This window comes from Anguilla rostrata, chromosome 17, assembly GCF_018555375.3.
Source record: "Anguilla rostrata isolate EN2019 chromosome 17, ASM1855537v3, whole genome shotgun sequence".
Lineage (NCBI taxonomy): Eukaryota > Metazoa > Chordata > Actinopteri > Anguilliformes > Anguillidae > Anguilla > Anguilla rostrata.
Genome location: NC_057949.1, coordinates 4,185,835 through 4,209,980, shown reverse-complemented (window position 1 = coordinate 4,209,980; position 24,146 = coordinate 4,185,835). Strand labels below are relative to the sequence as shown.

At 41.2% G+C, this 24,146-nt stretch overlaps 2 protein-coding genes across 4 annotated transcripts in view; both read left to right on the top strand.

Moving 5' to 3' along the window:
• Nucleotides 1-579: 579 nt before the first annotated feature.
• LOC135243135 (ubiquitin domain-containing protein UBFD1-like) lies at nt 580-9,999 on the top strand. The gene is made up of 7 exons (XM_064314714.1): nt 580-742; nt 1,510-1,785; nt 1,880-2,088; nt 2,299-2,364; nt 5,389-5,494; nt 5,724-5,806; nt 6,239-9,999. Exons 1-7 carry the CDS (start codon nt 727-729, stop codon nt 6,347-6,349), a joined length of 867 nt encoding a protein of 288 aa, XP_064170784.1. The 5' UTR covers nt 580-726; the 3' UTR covers nt 6,350-9,999.
• A 7,847-nt stretch (nt 10,000-17,846) lies between these two features.
• The window catches only part of LOC135244255 (uncharacterized), a 51,363-nt gene continuing 45,063 nt past the window's right edge, over nt 17,847-24,146 (top strand). The window contains exons 1-5 of one of the 3 annotated variants that reach the window (XM_064316582.1): nt 17,847-17,995; nt 18,821-18,922; nt 22,542-22,634; nt 22,811-22,839; nt 24,009-24,137. In XM_064316582.1, coding sequence (XP_064172652.1) covers nt 22,583-22,634; nt 22,811-22,839; nt 24,009-24,137 — 210 coding nt within the window. In that variant the 5' untranslated portion in view covers nt 17,847-17,995; nt 18,821-18,922; nt 22,542-22,582. The remainder of the gene's footprint in view (nt 17,996-18,820; nt 18,923-22,541; nt 22,635-22,810; nt 22,840-24,008; nt 24,138-24,146) is intronic. The other 2 variants (XM_064316583.1, XM_064316584.1) reach the window with 2 other exon arrangements.

The window sequence follows — 24,146 nt, the reverse complement described above, 5'->3', positions numbered from 1 at the left end:
GTGGCATTTTGTGTAGGCTATGTGGTGTATGTATTCTGGATAATTCCATGGAGGATATTTTTCCTTTGGATCAGCAATACATAAAATGTGTTATTTGTTATTTAGGGTTCTGGTATATGTCACATGGAAAAGCACCACCATTTAGTCTCCTCTGTCCTTGTGCTGGTGTTTCACTGAATCATACTCGGTAATGTACAACTGATATTAAGGCAAAATATAACGATTAGAGGTCTTACATTTTATCATCACATGCACTATGGAAATATATTTTTTTAATTAACTAAATTCAAAATTTTCAAGCGACTTCATATGTGGCATGTTCGTTTGTCTGCATTTTCAATGAGGATCCCATTACCATTACAACGACGATCATAAGCTACCGTACTCAGCTCCGCAATTTGCCTTTTGGCTCACTGAGCATTGCATGTTCGATCAATGGTGTATAGATTATGCGCAAAATCATTGACGTATTCCAGTGTATTAGGCTCTGTAGCTATACGATCCCAGCTATCGGAATGACAGCGTCACTAGTGCGCAGACTCAAACAGCGCTGAAATATCGTATGCTCGTTGAGCTCACTGAACTCAAGCGCCGCTGCCATGTTTCCAGCATGAAAAACCTTTGATTTGCGCAACGCCGGGTCGGTACGGAGGCCCCCTAGCTCAGCCTCCCAGCTCAGGCGCGTAAGGTTCCCATCGGGCACATTGCAAATTGTACACAATCATTATGGCGGATCAGGATGGTGGGTATTACAGAATACTTTTTCTTCCACTTACAGCTGCCTACGGATGTACTTATAAATGAATGTATAACCCGTATGCTGCACAAAAACTGCTGGCAAGCGTTTGGGAATATGGAACTTGTCAATGTTATATCTGCACATTTTGTGGTTTATAGCTAATGTTAGCTCTGAAGTCGATTTTGTTACGGAGCCAAAAACACTGTTACATAAGTTACTGGTTTAAACAATAAGATATAGCTATGGTAACCGGACTATATTGTTTATTGGACCTGCTCCTTTCCTCCCCCGTTACATTTCTTTTAAATATTTGTGTTTGTTTTAAATCACATCTGCTAAGGCTAGTCTGCTAACATTAGCATGCTTGTTCGCTGTACCCCAGGTAGTAGAAGATAGCATTTTAGCCAGCTAGCTAGTTTAGTCAGTTCGCTTTTACCTGTAGTTACATGTAGGATTGTATGTCGCTAACTTAATCGCCTGCTACTTGTAATGGTATCTATATTGTGACCGCTTGCATTATCCATGTCTGAAGCCGTCCATATTTGGCTAACTACTATGCTAGTTAAGCTTGGCCTGGCCTGAATTAAGCCAAATCATCATTGCTAACTTTGCTGTTGCTAGCTGCGCTAACCTGCAGTACCAGGCATGTCTCAGTTAGATGTAATCACTGTCAAAAATTCCGGGGTGGTTTTCAGAGTTTCAGCTGCACAATACAAAGTGTTTACGTTTAATCGCACGATTATTAACATGAAGTGTTAATGAATTCTTAGGGCGAGGAGTAGAAATGGAGAGTGAGGACCCGGTGCTGTCTGAGACTTTAAGCGAAGGGGATGCCGCGTCCTGCGATCAAGCCTCCAAGACAGACGGTGAAAACTCCGCATCTCAGGACACCGCTGTCAGTAACGGGGGCGACGGCGACGGCGCCGATGACGAAGGGAAAGAGATGGTGGACTTGAAAGTTATTTGGAACAAGAACAAGTACGATCTAAAATTTCCTTTGGATGGAACGGGAGCCAAACTGAAGGAAAGAATTCATTCACTCACAGGTAAGGGTCTCTGTGCAAGCCACTACCTTGACAGCTACGTGATTTCACACAAACAACCATACGAGTGAATCCCTGTTTTCCCGAATGTTCCCAGGTCTTCCGCCTGCTATGCAAAAAGTCATGTACAAAGGACTGCTTCCCGAGGACAAGACTCTGCGGGAAATTAAAGTAACAAACGGTGCAAAAATAATGGTAGTGGGTTCTACAATTAATGATGTCCTAGCAGTAAACACACCTAAAGAAGTTATTCAGCAAGAAGTAAAGGCAGAGGAAAATAAAAAGGAGCCTTTATGTCGACAAAAGGTAAGAGTGCAGAATGCACTAAATCATTTTTACTTTTGGTACTGATACATGTCAATGCCACGTTTGGTGCTTTATCATAGTGAACTGCAGAAGAGGTAGGCCTATTTTGTATGCAAAATCTCTAGTGTACAAAATAGGATTTCCTTTAACAAAAACAAAACAATTTTAAGTTTTAGTTGTTATATTAAAACCTTAACATGTTCATTACAGCAACACAGAAAAGTACTGGATAAAGGAAAACCTGAAGATGTAATGCCATCAATAAAAGGAGCAAAGGTAAGCCTTTGGATGAATGTGGTGTTTTTAAATAAGGCTGTTAAGATCCAATTCCATATCTGATTTGTGACGTGTTAATTTAGCTCAAGGTGGACTTAACAAATGCATTAATTAATTAATGTTCTTTTTTAAAGTAGCATTTCTGTTTTTCACAGTAAAGTTCTGTAGACGATGTGATGTCATGTGGTGATATTGGCACAAGGCACAATGAAATTTAATATGAGGGTGTGTCTTCAATTCGCTATAACACCAACTATCATTGTCATATTTGTTTCAGTCCATTAGGGACATCAGGTGAGGCGTTTTGCCTTGACTCCTTACTAATTGGCTTCCTGCAATACCCCTACTGAGAGAAATCAGTGATTTATCTGGACAAACCGATCTCTGAAGTGCTAGCAGCCTCAATAGTCCAGAATGCAATGCGTGGCTCGGCAGGGAATTGGGGGGTGTGACCACAGTCTCTGACTTCGCTTTAAGTCGAGCGGCCAAAACTAAGGATGTGTTCCAGCTGCTTTTTTTTCTCCTTTTCTTGTCTCCTTTCCTAGTATGGAAGGCTGAATGGTTCAAAAATATATGAAATTGACGTCTGGAATCACACGGTGTCAACGTCAGCCCGTTCCATTCGCTTATTTTATCTCCTTGCTTCCTTTCCTGGCTCCTAGCTCCACCCATCGGAGGATGCAAGGAAAGGAAGCAAGGAAAGGACACTGGGACGGAGGAATCATGTTTAAGGCAACGTCCTTTGGAACGTCCTTTGGAACGTCCTTGCTCTTTCAAGCGTCAGTTTGAAGCCACGTCAATTACAGACGTGGCAGATGGGGAGAGGTGGGTCCATATCGATCATTACATGCCACGCGTTCAAAAAAATACCTCTGCAAAGGGTACACTCGTGTTTCCTTGCTCAAGAATTCTTCGGGAGCCTCCTAGCAACTATATAACGGGTTGGAATGTCCTCAAAGATGGCGCACCTTGATCGATTTGCGGGTCAGTCAAGGACCTCAGAGACAAAAGGTGAATAAAATAAGCGATTGGAATGCACCCACATTGACAACACATGATTCCAGACGTCAATTATACGTATTTTTTGACTTGTTTGGCCTTCCATACTAGGAAAGGAAGCAAGGAAGTAAAAAAAAAAAAAATAAGTGGCTAGAACGCACCCCGGGCTTCATTTGTGAAGCGCGCTTCCTGGTCTTTTTGATAGACTAGTTGCTAGTTACTAGTTGCTCACTAGCGCCAGTGCGGTTGGCTCCAGTACAGGTGTTTCTGCCACCCATTTCAGTGGAGGTCAATTGTACCAATTATGGTCAAAATATGAAGTCAATAGTTTTTTTTTTCCCACAAGAAGTCACAATATGTGTTTTTTCTTTGTCTAATGTCTCCCCATGTGCCGATTTGTTACTTCATTGTGTTATTTGTACAAGATTGTAATATTTTGTGGACGAATTGGGGACTGTTTGCGTCACTGCCGAGTCACTGTATCTCACACGCTTATTGGACAACCTTGATGCCGCCAGACTTCATGCCCATATAAGGGTCCCCCTTTTCCCTACAACACAGTCTCTGGCTCCAATTTGTTCAACATGGCAGCACCCGAAAACTGCACTTGCGTGGTTTCAAAGCAGTTTTCACCGAGCCCATTGGAAGTCAATGTGTGACGTCACACTGACTTAGTCCCTGTTTTTCCACAGTTGATGCTTGCCGCCTTTTAGCTAACTTTCTCACGAAGGGGGAGGTGGAGAAAGTAGCTCTATAGGAAAATATCACACTGGAGCAGATCCGGAAGAAGCCAAGTAGAGCAAGTGGGGGAAAAACTGGAAATGGCGATAGAATAAAATGTGCAAATATCAGATGATAAACCCTGGAATGCATTTCACGTTGCTGCTACACGTTTACTAACGAGTTTGTGTTTCAGCCTGGAGTTTTTCTTTAGAAATCATTTCTATTTGCTGTTGGTATAAATATAAGGTATACCAACTGCCCCCCCCCCCATCCCGTGCATTTGTCTTTTTGTCATGCTCATTAATCAGGGAATTATTTAAAAGGTAGGTGAGACATTACATTACTGATTACACATTTACTGTAAGAGACATTGCTATTTCTGCATCACATTCTGTATATCATATTCTGTACTTGTCAAAAGCACTGTGCTTCATTTTGGTAGCATACTGACATGCTCTGATAAACATGCAAGTTTGTTAGTAATCTTTTTTTTAAATTATTTTTATTTTTATTTTTATGAACTCATGCGCAAATGTGAAGTAGATATTATAAATGAACACTGCTTTGTTCTGTTGTTATTTTTATGACATGCAGTATGGCTGGTTTGTGTCCGGAATAAAAAAGTAGAAAGTAATTGAAATTGGGCATTATTTTATGACATGCTCATTTGCATTACTTTGTGACTGGTACATCGTAATGTGTTTAGTAAAGGTCTTCATCTGCAGTGTTGGCACACTTCCCGCTAGGAACAGAGTCATTTGGAATAGCTGTACGTATTTTAAGAAGGCACCTGTTTTTTGCACACACATATCGAAGAACTCCGGTGAAATTATGCCCCTGACCTCATAACAGAGGTCATTTTTCATATTTTGAATGCCTCACAAGTCTGTCTCCAATGAACCGGTCAAGTCAATTTATAATTTAATTTTGTTTCCATAACGCATTGTACTTGGGGAATGTACCGCAAATTGAATTCGTTTTCTGGGTTACCGAAACATTGCGAAATGGTCATATGCAAATTTTGGTGTGTAGTTGTTATGCTGTTATTTCGGTAAAGTATCCCTCTTTGCAAAAAAACAAAAAACAAACACGTCCTGTTGTAATCATTCATGTAACGTGGTGTTTTCTTTCAGGTCTAGACTAAGCTCTTTCTGTTGACCAACCATTTCTCGTCAGCCTTTCTTCTCTGGTTTCATACTGACAGGCATTTGAACGGGGAAAAGGGTTTGTACTGCGTGGTGAACAAACCCTTTGTCTTTCACCGCTAATGGGCTGCAAACGGTTTCTCATTTGTTTTAACAGGAGCGCTTACCAACAGTGCCTTTATCAGGAATGTACAACAAATCGGGCGGGAAGGTGAGACTCACATTCAAACTGGAGCAAGACCAGCTGTGGATCGGAACCAAGGGTAAGGCCAGAGCGAGCCTTCCATTGAGGTTTGGTTCTTTCGTATTTATATGCTCGGTACTTCCTGGATAGAAGAAGTTCGGTCATGTGACACTGGAAGGCCGTTTTCATTGGCTCCGTGGTGGTCGGCTATTGTACTCGTTTTGATGCGGGAATTGTCCTCTCGTGCTTTCTGGATGCGTGCGAGTTCGTAGTAAACCTGAACCACACTGCTCCATTGTGTTCCCCAGAGAGAACGGAGAAGATTCCCATGGGCTCCATTAAGAATGTGGTCACTGAACCAATAGAAGGTCACGAGGACTATCACATGATGGTGAGGCTTGCCATGCTTCTAATGAACTCTGTATTACTTTTGGGCTCTATTAGTTAGTCTATCACTAAACCCACTGTGACCCTTTCTTTGCTATGATTGAATGTTTCTATATCACTCACACACCGCACACAAATATGAGGAAAGGGAAATTTATCCTGGCAAATGAACTTGTCTGACGTGAGTCAGTGCTTGGGTAGAGAAGACATTTTAATTACGGCTGTAGCCGTATAATATATAATATTATAATATATAATATCACATATAATCTTATATGCTTCGGCCAAGTTTGTTGATGGTTATGTTGTAATAGGACCCTCTTCCCACACTAGAGGCAGTAGAGTTTGTAGAGTTAAGGTTGTCACTGCAGATGCCGTGCTGGTGCCACGGCTGTGTCCGAGATGTGAATTTCTGTGCTGGTTCTCTTTGTCCCAGGCGTTTCAGCTGGGTCCAACGGAAGCGTCTCAATACTGGGTCTACTGGGTGCCTGCGCAGTTTGTCGACGCAATCAAAGACACAGTCCTTGGAAAGTGGCAGTATTTTTAAAACGTGCCTCCCCCCCTCCTCCTGATACAGAACAAATCCAGGAAAGAAACATGAGAGAAATGAAGTCGTCAAAAGTGACGGTGAGCAGCCCCCCCCCTCCCCCCCCAAGGAACTTTTCACTATGAAACTGAAATGAGAGGAAAAGAACGGAGAGAGCAGGACTACTGCGGAACGCACTGCATTCTGGGAGCGGGTGGTGGCAGTGTCCTTTTCTTGGCTGATGTCATCACTTCTTTTCTTTTTCTTTTTTTATTTTGTTTTAAAGCAAACCTGGCAAGGAAACTAAAAGTATATATAGGGTGTGGATTCCCTCCCAGGTATTGACAAATAAAGCTTATTTAAGAAAAAAAACTGAAACTAAAAAGAGCTCTAGGACATTACCATGGGGTATATTTATTTCTGTATCACTACCCAAGCAAGCTTGCCAAAGTGTATTAAAGATTGGCCTGTATTAGATTAATCTTTGCTCATCAGCCAAACAAAGACTGGGTGTGACTTGGCATTTAAATCGGCTGCCACAGTACAGGATGTCTGCATTTTAAGCCGTAATATTCAGTAAGCTGACAGTCAACTATGGGAACTGTGCGTCACAGGGACACACAGATTAGTCTGTCTGTATAGTTCGCAATGCTGTCATTTATGTGGGAAAACTGGTTATTGCTTTTATAGGAAAGCAAAACTAAATAGCGCATTTTACTGCAAGATAACTTGACCTCGTCTTGCCACTTGAGTTTCGAAACCATTAATCGCCCTTCGGGATTAGCTTAGGGAGGTAACCTTTCTAAAAATCGTTTTGTTACAGTTTTGTATTTTCAAGCATAGTCGCGAGGAACGTCCGCCATGTAGCGAAGCTGGTTTGTGCTGTTGACTGATGAAGGGAGTGACTTCTCGTAAGTGGGCCGTCCTTATTATTTGTAAATCTAATGCATGTCATAAGACCTCAGATGACTGACCTTTCGACGGAGTTCACCTTCTTAACGCCAAACTAAAAAAGGGCGCAGGAGGTCAGTTTCTTTGACGCGCATCACACGTTTTGCGCTCGCCCCAAATCGGCAAAAAAATATGTTGTGAAATTTAGTACTCTCGAATCCGTGAAATTTAGTACTCTCGGGAATGAAGAACAAAGCACCATGGCAGTTGGATAACTGCCCGACGGTCCTGTTTGCCAGGATGCTTAATCTAAAATGGAGGCGGCAATGCAGTTGTGAGTCCGTGCGGTTTCATGAACTCCGTAATGGAGGGAGCGGCAGGCAGCTGTCCATCACTGACTTGCCTGATGTAGTCCCATCCATAGTAAAATTGCAAAGTCCCGCTCTCCGACCAGGGTCGGAAAAGGTGCAGTTAGGCTTGCATTTCGCACATTCCTCTGGCTTGATAAACCCAGGTGCAGTGTTAATTAACGCCGTTTTGGATCAAAAAGCAGTCAGCTGACCAGGCGGTTCTAGGATGTTTTAATGGACATTTAGTTCATTTCAAGCTACTGTCTGCTAATGGCTGCCGCTGTCTCTGTGATTCGACACTTTTGCATCCTGAGTTCGACCTGACCGATCTGCTGCACCGACTCGTAACTCTTTGTAATGGAAAGAGTCGCTTAATTTGCTAAGCGTGGCTTTGATTTGGACTACGCAGTCTTCGCTCGGTAATGTGGTGAAGTTTTAGTTTTGAGAACCTGCCGACGTTTCCTCGTCTGATTTCGGGGTTTCGAGCTGCAGTGGGTTTCAGTGGATGCGGAAGGGTTGGTCACTTTTTTAAAAAGCTTGAATTTCAAATTCTGAATCCAGCCACTATAAACGATCTTTTTTTTATTTGAAATACTCTGATTTTAGGAGTACCTTTGAGAGATGGCCAGGTTTATGCAGAAGATCTCTGTTCAGTTTATTTATGAAGGGTGTACGCCAATGTGTTTCATGCAAACCTTTCATGTGATCTATGTAAGAGGTGGGCATGTAGCATTAATACCCGTCCTATATAATGGTATGTTAAACCTCTCGTTATTATAATGATGTACTAAGATTCCAGGCCTTTCACAGTCAGTTCCTTGGACATTTTCTAATTAATATATAGGAAGAATATTCAAATTTATGATTATATTTCCAGAGATTATAATATATGTTAGCACCATTTCAAAAGTCAAAGTTAAAGACTTCTTAAATAATCCAGCTGTGATGCTCTAAGCACACAGGCCTCATTTCCCGCCCTTATATTTATGAATAGGCCTCCGTTTACCTCTCACAGTGTAGTTTGTCCCTCGGTTTGAATAACATTTTACTTTGTTACTGAAAGGATCTCTCCTGAGTTCAGCGGTTGCTCAGTTGTTTTGAAAATGTGCACAGTGATAAAGTTTGGCACTTAAATGAGTTTTTGAGTGTAAGAGCAAATCATTTTCAGTTTAGTTTGAATCCTCCTCCCCCCCCCCCCCCCACATTGGTTTGAACAAAATTAGAACAACGAGGACATTACACCCTCTTATTCACATTTGGTAACAAACCAGGTTGAATAGGTGTACTTTTATTTTGAAATGATCCCTCTTTGCATTCCCGTAGAAATCCAACAGCATTTTCCCATAATGACAGCTGTATCATAACAAGTGCACAATGACGGCTAAATTATAACAGGTGCACAATGACAGCTATATATAATGTGCACAATGATGACTACATCACAAGAAGCGCACAACAACGACTACATTATACCAAGTGCACTCTGAGGGTTGTGAATATCATCGGATCTTGTTTCTCTATGACATAAGCTAGCCTTGCTAAAGGAATCCAGAGTTCAGGCTTAACATCTGGCTGTTGCTGTCTGTTAGCACAGGACTCAAAACTGATGTTTAGTCAAGTATTAAAATTCAACAGCCATTAATCACTGATATTAAATTGTTCTGTGGTATGAAAAAAATAAAAACTATTTATTTGTATGAACAGCTTTAATACTATTTATTAGTGATAGCTTGGTCTTTAAGAACACTGTTAAATGGATCGATTCCTTCCTTCCTGACGGGCTCCTGCTGAATGCACACCCAGTATTGTACGGCCCATCCGGTGTGTCTCTTAGGTACAGTAAACATGTAGCAGCGGGCCGAGGTGTTTTTACAGAAGTGTCCCGGTAGCCACACCTCCTGCTCACTTCTCATTGGCCAAAGAACAGCGTCAGCTCTGCTCCGTCTTACTAACGGACGAAGTCGCCGTCAGCGAGCAGCACCTCGCGTGGGTCATCTCTCACGCTCATAGCTACGTTTCGTCGAGTAATATGATTTTTATTATTTTTTCAGAGCCAATTCACTTGCACATGGATGTTTACCATCAGAAACCTTATATTGTTATTTTGAATTAAATTTTTATTTTTTTTAATTCAAAATAACATAAATTTTTTTTATTTTTTTTTGCATTCTGCTCATATAAACATTGCATACAGAGTAGCCAACTGGCAGTTATGAAATATTATTTGTTCATCATCCTTTTCCTGGCTCTACTAACTATGGGCTGACTGAGTGCCATTACCTAGGGGAGGTGATATAAAAAGAAGGCATCTTTTGTAGTTTACATTCACGTGTGCATTCGGAGCAGTAAAATGGCTGTAAAATGGGATTGTTCGAACAGCTCAGTTGATGTGCACTGCTGGACATAACAGAATAAACTACTTTTGTTTTATGTGGTCTGCCTTTTTTGTGATGGGGGGGGGGGGATTTTGTGGTGATTGATTTATGTTGTTTAACCCATTAAGTGCTGCGTTTATCAGCATTCCTTCGGTTTGTTTGTATGATGAAATTTTTTACAGCCTGGTCACGCTATGGAAGCGTTAAAGCTCACAGTTCTATCTCTGAACTTATTTTACCATGGTGGTGATACGATGCCAAATCCTTATTTTGTAATGTGGGGTGGTGAAACAAGTTCGGGGGGGGTGGGGGTCTTCACCTTCCATGCGTTTTATGGTTCACGGGCAAGTTGATGTCTCTGTCACATTAAGGATCCAACAAACAAAATCCACAGTAATTTTTAGTCCAAAAACATCCATATAACGTCCATTGTTCACTGGGCAATTCTTCGGACAAATTATAACTGTTGGCCGTTTCGACATTACATACATGCAGAAAGTTTTGTGTACATAATCCTCACTTTGCCTGACATTATGTGAACTATGTTTAATTTGAACCCAGCAGTTTTAATGGCCAACACCCTCGTTTAACGTCCAGAACTCTGAATACGGACTTATTCAACATGTAAAATATCTCTATTTGATTTAATTAGGTAATTATTATCAAAGATATCAATTGAATATAAATAAAATATAAATAGCAGAATTCATTGATAGGCAGAGCAAATTGTTGGATCAACCTTTACAAAATGTACAACTCACGACCTGATTAAAATTTAGTTTACAACAAATATTGACATCTAAGGATGAGGTTCATCTGCCTTAAAAGAATAACGAATGCTAGAGATGCGTTCACAGTCACACAAGAAAGGAATGACAATAAAGTAATCCAAGGATGTGCCAAGACTGAAATTAAAAAATGACAAAGGAGGATCTAAGGGGTGCTGATTTCTCCTATATATATATAATAAAGATCGATTTACAACACAACTTTTTGAGGTTATAGGGAAATTGAACCTCCAAGTAAGCATTGTGGGGACATTACATAATAATTTTCCAATGTTTTTGGGAGGGACAGCTTTGGTTATTACGGGAATGTTTGTGAGCTACTATGTGGAGGCACTAGATCAGTGACACTGACTTCCACTCTAATTTGGTATGGCCTGTTCTGAATGTTCAGCATAATGCCTGTAGGTGTGTTAACCAATTTAAGATGAATATGAAGAATGCCAGGCCACCCCGTTGACGTGTACACACACACGCACACACATATGCATGCAGACCTACATTCACACACACACATACGCATGCTGACCCACATTCACACACGCATGCAGACCCACACTAACACACGCACACACACACATACACATGCAGACCCACACTCACACACATACGCATACAGACCCACACTAGCCGGGTTTCCACCGCAGGAACTTTACCCCGGAACTAGGAACCTTTTGAGGAACTCAGTGCGTTTCGACCGCAGGAACTAGGGTCTAAATTAAGTTCCGGGGAACGCGGCTTAAGGGGACCCATCCTGCACCAGAAACTACTCGCCCTTGTCCCAGTATATGCCAATGGCAAGCTGTAATAGTGATGACTGAAAAGCATTTAGCCAAAGAAATTAAGTTTTTAATGGTGTCTAGTTTGTTAAGCTTGCACGAAAGAACATGCATTGTTTCTCCTGTGTAAACAAACCACAACTTTTCCAGCACACATGCTGAAAACATAATGCACAGGCAAGAAAATCTCTGCAGTCTTTATGTCTAAAAAGCTTGTTTTACAACAAATAATTATTTTGCAATGCCTTAGTCAAAACACAAGACTTGAAATTTGGAGGCCTAGGAAGAAATCACTCATCTGAGTGAGTATTTCTGAGGAGGTCAGTGAAAACAGCTTTGACTCCACATCAGAGGGCATGTTCAATGAATAAATTCATCCCATTTCATATTTGTGAGCACCTAAATACATTCTCAAAATATATTATTTAGTATGCTTATCAATAAGGAGTAGGCCTGATTTTGAATTTTAAAAATGGGTGAAAAGTATTCTTTATTCATGTATAAATAAACATCCAAATGTCATAAATAATTTTGAAAGAATTATGAAAAGGCCATACGTTTTTCCCGTAGGCATTCTATTTTTTTTTTTTTTTTGATCCGGAACTACATAATGTTAGCCATATTAGCTAAGGTGGACTTACTGTGGAGTTAGCTCGCTCTATGTTGGGAGTGCTAGCTCTCTAACTTATCTGTTTCTTCCATGTCCAGCATTAGTAGAGCTACCTTGTGGGAGTAAACAAGGAAACAAGTTAATGTGCTGGTATAGCCATCATCATTGTTAGTCATTTGTTTAACTGTCGTATGAAATGGTTAATATTACCACATCGATAACGCTTTCGTAATAAACAACGAATGCATCGGTACATTTTGTACAGTATGTGGACAAACCAAAACTGATATCAGTGTCTCAAAATATTGTGTGAATGTTATCACTTTTTTCAACCGTTTTATCTCACTGGGTAACACCACACTTGTTTTTATGTACTCCAGCATACAGGTTCGGAACTTGACTGACTAGTTTTCAATAATGAAGTAGAGATAAAGACCACATTCCATTATCATAATGAAGCATCAGTATTTCCGTTGTTGTATAACAATGAGGGGGCCGTGTCCATTAACAGGAGAGTATACGTGTATAGGGTGTGTTAGCGAGTGTTTTGTAGGGATGGCCACCTTTCTGCCCGATGTCGAAAGGTAAAGTGGGCGAAGAAATGGCATGATTATGCTCACCTCATCTGTTTCCCTTTGTTAATGTCAATAAGCAGCAGCTCGTCCAAACAGCAAATCATGCGGCTGAAACTCAATATACGAAGCATGCGGACAAGGTGAAGAGGTTTGATTGTTTTTCAGCCAAACGTGACTTAAGCAACTTTGACCGTATCGGTGGTTTGATTGTTGGTGCCGGACGTGGTGGTTACAGCATCTCAGGCACAGCTTCCGTCCTGGTATTTTCACGAATCACAGTGTCTAGAGTTTACGGAGAATGGTGCGATAGATAAGCAAAAAAGTGAGTGGCGGTTCCGTGGGTGGAAACGGGTTGTTAATAAACTAAAGCTAACAGAAAGGCCAGAAATGCTCCAATAACAGCATATGCAACAGTGGTGCGCAGAAGGGCATCTCTCAATGCACAATGAAATAAACCTAGAAGCAGTGATCACAGTGATCACAGCAGTGATTTTGCTCCGATAGGGAGCAATTGTGCATTATTGTCCTGTACTGATTGTACTGTGCATTATTTTTCATTTATATTTTAATTTATGTAGCACTTTATTTATATAGTCACCCGAGAGTTGCTCTTCTGTTTAGCCTTACATATCGCACTAATGTATGAACTCGCAACAACAATTTACATTACATTACATTACATTACATTTATTTGGCAGACGCTTTTATCCAAAGCGACGTACAAAAAAGTGCATTCCATGGTCATAGACAACTGTAGACAATACTTATTTTGTACAGCTATTTCTAGCCAAGAACACAGTTCACAGAGTGAACACTATTCTGACCTAACCTCTGCAAAGCCAACTAGGCAGAAGAATAAGCTACAGTATTAGGACAAATACAAATTACCAAAAAGTGCTGGGATGGGGCAACATGTAACAAGTGTCATGAAAAGGGTTTTTTTTTTTTTTTTTTTTTAAAGAGTGAAATATACAGCGTGGTGGTGGTTAGTCTTATGTTTCTTCACTCATTCAGGTTTTTCCTTCGTGATATAAGATCAGATACAAATAAATGAAAAAGAATAATGAAATAATAAACGACAAACCGGCAGTTAATGCAGTCTATCCACGCCCCTTCTTGGACAGAGAAAGATCCTACATGTGGCAACCTGCCAGGTACATTTCGCCTTTCAAACAATTGTGAGAATACCGCATTCCTTTCTAACTGGCGACATTACGCGTTCACTAAAGGCGTTGCATTCTTCTTCGTTTACAAACTTTGTCGTCCTGACTTTCACCCCCTTGTGAAAAGTCAAATACCACTGCTTACATACCATTCATCATCCAGCATGTCCTCAGTCTACCCACACTCCTCACCTCACGTGACACTTTCACCCTCATGCCAGGATATCTTTCATCTCTTGTTTTGTTGCAGCCTGTGGAAATGGTTAGGTAAAGGTCTCTTTCAGAGAGAGGGCATTTTGTGCACTTTTTGTTTTTATTTACTTTAATATTTCCTGGTTTGTGAAAGTACTCGATGGATATTAAGGCCTGTAGTGCTGCTCTTGTTCTTCTTGTTTTTTGTTCTCTAAGGAAGGCATCATAGATGCCAGTACACCAGTCTGTATGTGCTGGAGAGCCAGTCAATCTCCTGTTAATTAAATGTGCTTTTTGTGCTGGAGAGCCAGTCCAGTCTCCTGTTTGTTAAATGTGCTTTATGTTCTGAAGAGCCAGTTAGTCTCCGGTTTGTTAAATGTGCTTTATGTGCTGGAGAGCAAGTCCAGTCTCCTGTTTGTTAAATGTGCTTTATGTTCTGAAGAGCCAGTCAGTCTCCTGTTTGTTAAATGTGCTTTATGTTCTGAAGAGCCAGTTAGTCTCCGGTTTGTTAAATGTGCTTTATGTGCTGGAGAGCAAGTCCAGTCTCCTGTTTGTTAAATGTGCTTTATGTTCTGAAGAGCCAGTCAGTCTCCTGTTTGTTAAATGTGCTTTATGTGCTGGAGAGCAAGTCCAGTCTCCTGTTTGTTAAATGTGCTTTATGTTCTGAAGAGCCAGTCCAGTCTCCTGTTTGTTAAATGTGCTTTATGTTCTGAAGAGCCAGTCAGTCTCCTGTTTGTTAAATGTGCTTTATGTTCTGAAGAGCCAGTCAGTCTCCTGTTTGTTAAATGTGCTTTATGTTCTGAAGAGCCAGTCAGTCTCCAGTTTGTTAAATGTGCTTTATGTGCTGGAGAGCCAGTCCAGTCTCCTGTTTGTTAAATGTGCTTTATGTTCTGAAGAGCCAGTCAGTCTCCTGTTTGTTAAATGTGCTTTATGTTCTGAAGAGCCAGTCAGTCTCCTGTTTGTTAAATGTGCTTTATGTGCTGGAGAGCCAGTCAGTCTCCTGTTTGTTCGGTGTGGTTTACGTGCTGCAGAGACAGTCAGTCTCCTGTTTGTTAAATGTGCTTTATGTTCTGAAGAGCCAGTCAGTTTCCTGTTTGTTAAATGTGCTTTATATGCTGAAGAGACAGCCAGTCTCCTGTTTGTTTGATGTGGTTTACCTGCTGCAGAGACAGCCAGTCTCCTGTTTGTTTGGTGTGGTTTACGTGCTGCGGAGACAGCCTCCTCTGTTACTGTAGTTAGTGTGAATCTCCAGCTCTCCTTATTTATTCGGGTTTGTCACAATAAAGTTTCCCTGGTAAGGATCCTTCGTACATTCACATGATTGTTATGAAATTATTCCTCTGTACAATATACTGAAGTCCACCTGGAAGACTGTTTCTTTTATTACATTGCATTACAGGAATTTAGCAGATGCTCTTATCCGGAGCGACTTACGCAACTTTTGTTACATAGCATTTTACATTACATCCATTTATTCAACCGGTTATACCAGTATACTGAAGCAATGCAGGTTATGGACCATGCTCAAGAGTACAACAGAAGTGTCCTACCTGGAAATCCAACCTATGACCTTGATGTTGCAAGACCAGCTCCTTACCCATAATACTACATGCTCTGTTTATGGACTTTACTAACATCCCTTTATCTGTTTTACAATGTCTGCATGCTTACAGAGCACTACAGTCCTGTCTACCACAAAAAAAGCGACTGGACCTAGGAAGAGGTTGGAAACAATGGGATTTCCCATAGAAGAACAAAAAAATCACAACTTCTCATGAGCAATTACACAGCCTCTTTCTCCAAACGATGTGTCTCAAATCAGTTGATTGTAAAAAAAAATATATGTATTAAAAAATTTTTATCCTCTGATAAAATTGATATTGGGAAAAACTAAACAGTAGATTTTTATGTAATCGAGCTCTGTGCTTCATTCTTTGTTTTTTTTAAACAATATTGTAAATATGGGGATATGTTTTTTTTTTGTTGCCATTTTTCTCCCATTTTCTCCCCAATTTAGTTGTTATACCAATTCGCCGTGTGTATCACGGTCCTGGTCGATGCACTATCCTTCTGTTGGTCTGGGGAGGGTGTAGACTACCACATGCCTCCTCCGATACATGTGGAGTCGCCAGCCTCTTCTTTTTCACCTGACAGTGAGGAGTTTCACTGGGAGAAGGTAATGCGTGCGAAGGTTCACGCTATCTCCCCCAGATCCAACCAGTAGGAGTCGCTAATGCAACGATCAGGACTCATGCCCTCACCGGCTTCCCACTCGTGAACACTACCAATTGAACCTGGGTCTCTGCGGTGGTAGGCGAGTGCTTTTACTTCTACACTACCCAGACGGCCCGGGGATACATTTTCAAAAAAAAAACTTGTTCACAATTGGTAAATGGTAAATGGACTGCATTTATATAGCGCTTTTATCCAAAGCGCTTTACAGTTGATGCCTCTCATTCGCCAGAGCAGTTAGGGGTTAGGTGTCTTGCTCAAGGACACTTCAACATGCCCAGGGCGGGGTTTGAACTGGCAACCCTCCTACTGCCAGACAATCGGTCTTACCTCCTGAGCTATGTCGCCCCATATCAGCCAATTAACTGATATGCGAAACACAAGTTTTCCTGTGAGGGAAATCCCATTTCCCCGTGTCGGACTACTTCCTAGGTCCGGTCACTTTTTTGCAGTGGGCGGGACTTTAACGCTCTATTTCACAGGGACAGTTGCAGGTTAGCATTGACGCATTGTGCGATACAATCAGTGAAAGCATTATGCTGTTTTAGATTAAGGCTGGTTTTACCAGCAGTGGGAGGGCTTTCAAGAAAAGGGAGAGAGGAATGGGGAGGAGTTTATCTACTGTCTGTGTTTACATGTCTCCGTGGGCACAGGTAAAATTATACAGGTTGCTGCAAATTTTGTGTCCTCTCAACAAAAAATGTACTTTATGTCTTTTACTATCAAAAAAGCCAGGTTAACATTCCAGAGGAGACTTTGAGAACAAACCAAAGGATGTCCCAGAACACCCTGCTCTGAAATGACCTCTGGAGCATTCTAAGCTCCAGTGGGCTATCTTAGCATGTCTGTGTTTTTGTCAGCCCCTTCCTGTTTTCAGCTGCGGCTCCTGTAGCAGAACAGCTTGGCTCCGTGGAATGATTTCCAGTCACACTTTTGTGTAAACGAAACTCTCCCCCCCCTCCCCCCCCCCAGTCTCAAGCAGGGCTGGTTTCTATGATGGATAAGGGCGGTCGCCTAGGGGGCCCCATTCATCTGGAGGGCATCAAACACAGAGGAGAAAAGATCATAAAGATCCACACGTTGCATCCACGATGGTCGACAGCATGAATGTCAATAGACCACCCACCCCCTCGCTAAGGCCGGGGGGGCCTTACTCAGTGCCTAGTCTACATGGTAAAGTGTGACGCTAGGACGCTAAGGCGGGGGGGCTTTACTCAGTGCCTAGTCTACATGGTAAAGTGTGACGCTAGGACGCTAAGGCGGGGGGGCTTTACTCAGTGCCTAGTCTACATGGTAAAGTGTGACGCTAGGACGCTAAGGCGGGGGGGCTTTACTCAGTGCCTAGTCTACATGGTAAAGTGTGACGCTAGGACGCTAAGGCGGGGGGGCTTTACTCAGTGCCTAGTCTACATGGTAAAGTGTGACGCTAGGGCGCTAAGCCGGGGGGTCAGTTTTCCACTTCATGCCGCTGAAGAATAGGGCTGCATATGAGTTTGGCTTTTGTGTGGTTCATCAGTCTGCAGGTTCATTGTCAGATCTCTATTCATGCGATTGCTCTGAATGGGTGACACCCACGCCTGGTGTGTTTCTCTCTTTTCTCACACACGCCCTCCTCGGCTGCTACGACAGACCGCGCACTGTGGAGTCTCCTGTGTCACTTCAGCGCACACCTGGGACGCTGTCACACGCAACTTTCTCTCAGCTTCACACAGCAGGTGAGCCGGTGCTGTTAACTTAATGCTCTGTTTGGCAGTTAACATTATGAGCAATGGAATGGGCTGAGTGCCGAGACTTAATTATAATAAATTCCATTATAAATAAATAAACTCCAAGGTAGTTAAAATATGTGGGACTTCACATTTTTGCTTTTTGTATATTGAATCTGGGGCGTGAAGAAAGAAAAGAAAGGGTTTGTTTCTGAAGTAGTTTGAATCAGCTTTAAAAACACTCTGTTTCTTATGATATGGACTGTAATTCAGTCAAGACTTTAAGTCAAGTTAGACTTAAATTGTATTTAAGGTCAGTCTAATCCGCACTTTACAGGTTGTGTCCTGAAATGTCAGAGCTTGTTCAGTAAACGTGTCTAGTAAAATTGTTCTGTAAAATAAATACACTTTGATTCAAAGAACTTAAAGAACTTCAAATTAATTTCAAGTATGATATTTCATTTGTGCGCCATAACAATATTTAATGAACAAGCATGAAACCCTCTTAATCCTTGTTCATTTGAATGTCTTTTTGACAAAAATACTTGTCACTAAAATCGGTGCTTGAAATGAAATTTAATTTCTTTTATGAAAAGGAAATAATCGTCAGATTTAGTCATAATGAAACTATCCAGCAGGCACCAAGCACAATTCTTGGTCATGACTGTTCTAGTGCTGATTGGGAAACCTTGGTGTCTGGCCAATTTATTCTCTGTGAGATTTTAATTTTGGTCTAGTCTTGAGAATAAGTGCCATCTCATACCAGCAAACCGGCTGGCAGAGGCTGAGGGGAGGCACATACTGTCCTAATTCGCTGTTGTGTTTTCACAACAGGTGGTACCAAGGAGGTGGGTGTCTAAAACCAGCCAAAAACCAGACGAACAAGCTGAGCGAGAGAGAGAGAGAGAGAGCGAGCGAGCCGGTGCCATTTCCCAGGTATAATTCCTCTGCTGTCACGCAGCTGCTTCGTGACGTGTGGAAACTTGGGATTCGGTTGGCTGTCTGTCGCAGAGAAGGCCTGATACTCAAGCGAATCATTCAGTCCCTTCTAATCCTTGTGGGTGCACATTCGATGTTATCGGTGCACCGTCAACGGAACATTGGTCGCTTGGTTTGAGATACACTTTTTTATGAGCAGGCTTCATCATTCATGATAAGCTTATCATAGCCGATTATCTTAGTATGTACTGAAGAAAAGGGGACACAGATAGGCAGTGGATTTTAACTGAATTGACCAGTTCTGACTGATGAGAACAAAACTCCCTAATCAAGGAGTAATTGCGCTCACTTGGATCAGACTGGCAAATCAGGAGTTGCAGATCAAATATGAATCAAGATTCAGCAATTACATAGCCTATTTCTCACCTCAAATGTTTTCAGAAAAATATTTTAGTGGACCGTTTGGGTGGAATATGAGAAAGTTTATGAACAGGCCGCCATGTCTCTCTGGTTTGAAAATGTTGGACCGAAACCAAACAGGTGCCGGCGGTGTTTTGTCATATTAAAAAGTGAACATTACATTACATCACATTACATTACAGGAATTTGGCAGACGCGCCTATCCAGAGCAACGTACAACAAAGTGTATAATCATAACCAGGAACAGGTGTGTTGAAAATCCTAGAGGGAAGTACAGTTCCAAGTGCAGGGAGTGACCGCATAGTTTAACTTGGACCCTGTAGATTAATCTAATGAACACAAAAGCAGCAGCAAATCAGTCAATGCAAATAATACAGGCAATAATTAAACAAGTAGGCACGAGTGCAATAACTAAGTCAACTAAGATAAACAGCTTACCTAGCTACAACCATAAGATTTTATAGTCAATTAGACTACAGGGAGGTAGGGAGGGATGGAGAGAGGTGCAGCCTGAAGAGGTGAGTCTTCAGTCGTCGTTTGAAGGTGGTCAGGGTCTCAGCTGTTCTGACTTCCACGGGAAGGTCATTCCACCATCGTGGAGCCAAAACAGACAGGAGACGTGATCGGGAAGCGCAAGTGGAAAGAGGGGGAGGTGCCAGGCGTACTGAGGTAGCGGAACGGAGGGGTCTGGCTGGCATGTAGGGTTTGAAGATCTTGTGAAGGTGTGCTGGGGCTGATCCCTTGACTGCCTGGTATGCTAGGACCAATGTTTAAAATTTGATGCAAGCTATAACAGGCAGCCAGTGGAGGGTAGTGAGCTGGGGAGTGACGTGGGAGTGTCTGGGGAGGTTGAAGACCAGACGAGCTGCAGCATTCTGAATGAGTTGCAGGGGTCTGATGGCAGATGCCGGTAGTCCAGCCAGATGAGAGTTGCAGTAGTCCAGGCAGGATAGCACCATTGCTTGGACCAGGAGCTGGGTTGAATAGGTGGTGAGAAAGGGGCGGATTCTCTGGATGTTGTACAGATGAATTTATGGGCGGCGACAATTTTCCGACTCAATGCCTTGATTGAAATCTACACGACATGATAGTACCTCCGAGACGGTATTCTGTCATCATGATTGGGGTGGGGCCTGGTTTTCTGCCAAATGATAATATTTTAGAAATGTTGAAAGAACGGCATGTATTATATTATTAATTATAAAGCACTCATTTACTGCTAAAAAAAAGTGATCAGCGTTGTAATTACCCTTTAATGATCACTGGATTGTATTGTATCAAAATTAGAAAATTGGGAAGTGATGTGCCTGCTTGTCGTAGTTGGTTATGGTAAATGATTTTGAAGGAGTTGTTAGCCGTATATCACATTAAAGAAAATGAAAGCATTAGTTTGATTACCGCTTCCCAGAAGGCCACAGACAGCCATCAACGAACTTCATGCCATTTCTTAGTCTCACATTCTGTTGTCTTTGTGAACCAGACCTTGGATTCAAATACGTATTTGTTTTGGATTCAAATAATTTTCTGTGCTGTGCTATTGATCTTGCCTGATGTGATCGAGCCTCCTAATATGACCAGAAGGTTTGCACTTTTTGAGAGTATTTCATTGGTTCCAATACACCAGACAAGATCAGTAAAGCGTTGAAAATGATTTGAATCCAAAACAAAGATGTATTTTACCCAGGTCTGTTTTGAACCAAATATTTCAAATTTGGATCATCAGGTGCAGACAGCTTTTTGGGTCTTCCAGTGTGTCGTCTGTTTTCAAGATTTCCATTTTTTTTTTCAAATTTTTTCGACAACTCGACCACATCTTGAAAACTCAGTTCGGCAGGATATTGCACGTTATGAATTTTTAATGTCAAAATTACAGGGTTCTCAGTGACATTTTGGTTGAAAATGAATTATATACAATTTTTGTATTTATCATTATTTAAGTGTGTGGTGATAAATTCTCGTTTTTGTGATGTCCTGATAAAACCGATGAACTGATAGGAACTCAGAACTGTAGAAATGGCAGATCCCCGTATTTCGGATGACTTTGAAACTATGGCTTTGTGTCAAATAGTTTTATCTTGGCCTCCCTAATCCTCTAAATCAGTGGTTCTCAACCTCGGTCCTGGGGGCCCACTGTGTATGCTGGTTTTCGTTCCAACCACAATTGCAATCCCGGAATTGTAACAAGATATTATTTTTCCTTAATTAGGTGCTTCTCATGTCAGAGGGATTATTTGCCCACTTCAGCCACCTTGTGTCAGAAATAGCTATGCATGCCATGAAGAATAAAAGTCCCATATTCACATAGTGCTATATTGTAGACGGTTACGTAAAGAGGTTAAAAAACGTTTTAACTAATCAAAATAAAGACTGAAGCAAATCAACAGGTTCCTAATTGGGGAAAGTGTGGACACCTGGCCACTAAATCTAATTATTTGATAGATAAAGAATAATTCAGAAACAAAGAAAATGATAACGAGTCAAACCTGTATTGTGCGAATTAGTTTAAGGGAAATATTATGCACTTAAAGCACTTAAACACATGTGTTCAGCAAACTAATTAGGAGCCTATTAATTCCCCTCGTCAATTTGATCTGTTAAAAATGTTACCTCTTTTTAAGTGATTGCAATCGCTTAAAAAGCAACACAATAACACAATGGGATTTTATTCTTCATGCCATGCATAGCAGTTTCTGACATAATGTGGTTTAAGAGGGTAAATAATTCCTCTTAACATGAAAAACACCTAATTAAGAAAAATGAACAGCTTGTTAAAATTCAGAGATTCTGCAATTGTGGTTGGAACGAAAACCAGCATACACAGTGGGCCCCCAGGCCTGAGGTTGAGAACCACTGCTCTAAATCTTAATCCTCATCCTAGCTATTCCATGTATTTGATAAATTCCACCACCAGTTGAATCAGTTGTGCTGGTGGAGGCATTTAACAGATACATAGGTGTGTGAAGGACCGGTCAGGCCACCAAACCTGTGCTCTTACAACCTTCTCCCAAGATATCAATAACTTCTGGGAAACACAATAAATTCTTGTTATGTTTTTATTGTATCAATGTGTATTTGTATTTACTGTATTATATAGTGTTTTTCTGAGTAAATAAACACTTACTACCCAGATAAATAGCTTTATACATAATTTTCCTGGATGGCCTAATACTAATTGTGAAGTGTTTTCCCCTGTTAGGTATACGTTGATCTCAAATGCACTGATTACTCGGAGTCAACATGCGGCACCATTCGTATCTCCTCCTCCTCTCCATCTCTGCCATAGGGCTCGGTGAGTGGGATTCCCCGCCCTCTTCTCTTCTCTGACCAATGTTATTGGCTAATTAATGTATGAGTGACAACCCCGTGATTAAACAGTGGGACGCTAGTGACGTGTGCAGGTACTAAATCCCTGGAAACTGAAATGCACTGCTTGACATTCATGGCTTACTGTTCTGTTGTTTTTAGGGTACCTCACGACCCCCGCGTCTGCTCAGGTATGGGTATTTATTTGTCTTATAAAGGCAAGAATGATTAATTATGAAAGAAATATAATTATGAATCATGCAATAATTATTAATTGTGAATTCCTTGATTTCAGATTAATTAAAAATGGGATATGAGTATAAAACACTTTGAGAGATATTAAGTGAAATAAACCAAATGAAAATATTCTTTTATCTTATTATGATTCTTATCTGTTGTTATCATGTGAAATCGTAAACCATGCTGATTTAAGTCATGATAATGTGTTAGCCATGCTAATGTAATCATGCTTATGTGCTAGCCATGCTAATGTAATCATGCTTATATGCTAGCCATGCTAATGTAATCATGCTTATATGCTAGCCATGGAAGTCCATTGGTGGAATGAATGTACAACAGCGCAGATGATGTGTGTCTCAGGGTGTTTCTGGCTTTTCAAATGCAAATGTATCTTAGCTTTTAAATGTGAAAATGGTTTTATATTATTCTTTGTCTTCTTCTTCTTATTATTATTATTAGTAGTAGTAGTAGTAGTAGCAGTAGCAGTAGCAGTAGCAGTAGCAGTACAATAGTAGTAGGAGTAGTAGTGGTGGTGATGGTAGTAGTGTTAGTATTTATAGTATTAAAAAATGAATTTATTGATATTATTAATTATTAGTTCTGACCATCATCACCATCATTCATCTCTGACCTGGGGTCCACTGCAGGGGCACTTGATTAGCCTCCTCCCACCGGGAGAAGTTTCGGTTTTCAGTTGACCAGGAACTTTGGGCTACCACCATATTACATTTGGTTTGTCGCCTGACAGGCTGGCACCGAAGCAGAGTCTCCTCCTCATGACTTCACTGGCTCTTTTTAAGCTTCGGTTTACACTTCTGACACTCGCCGAAACCCGTTTGTGCGACCGGCTCTTAACAGTTATGGAGTTCATAGGTGGTTTTATGTCACATGATGCCAAGAGCGTCTCTCCTTTCCAGGCACAGTGTGAAGAAGGTTCCGCGCTTTCTCTGGAGTGCTATCACATTCCGCAGAGAAGTGTTCTCACAACAAGCAGGAGATATCTTTGACATTTTGTTTCAATTTTTTATGTTTTTCATTCGAGGAAGCTCGTATAACCTGTGGTAAATATGCTCTTTGTTATAATTTGCTAAATGGTCCCTTTATGTGTTTTTTTTTTAAGATGCCCAGTCCCACAATGAACTTTTTACAATGTGTTGGACTGACGCCCATGAACATGTCTGACGGCCAGAATAACACCCAGATTGTTGAAGGAGTGTTAGCGGAATTCATTGATGTCTACACCTTCTTGGTAATATAT

What these genes read in the sequence shown, in the direction of transcription:
- LOC135243135 (XM_064314714.1), top strand. An exon ending in GCTGTGGATCGGAACCAAGG is followed by an intron (nt 5,495 to 5,723) that starts GTAAGGCCAGAG and finishes TGTGTTCCCCAG; the next exon opens with AGAGAACGGAGAAGATTCCC. An exon ending in ACGAGGACTATCACATGATG is followed by an intron (nt 5,807 to 6,238) that starts GTGAGGCTTGCC and finishes TCTTTGTCCCAG; the next exon opens with GCGTTTCAGCTGGGTCCAAC.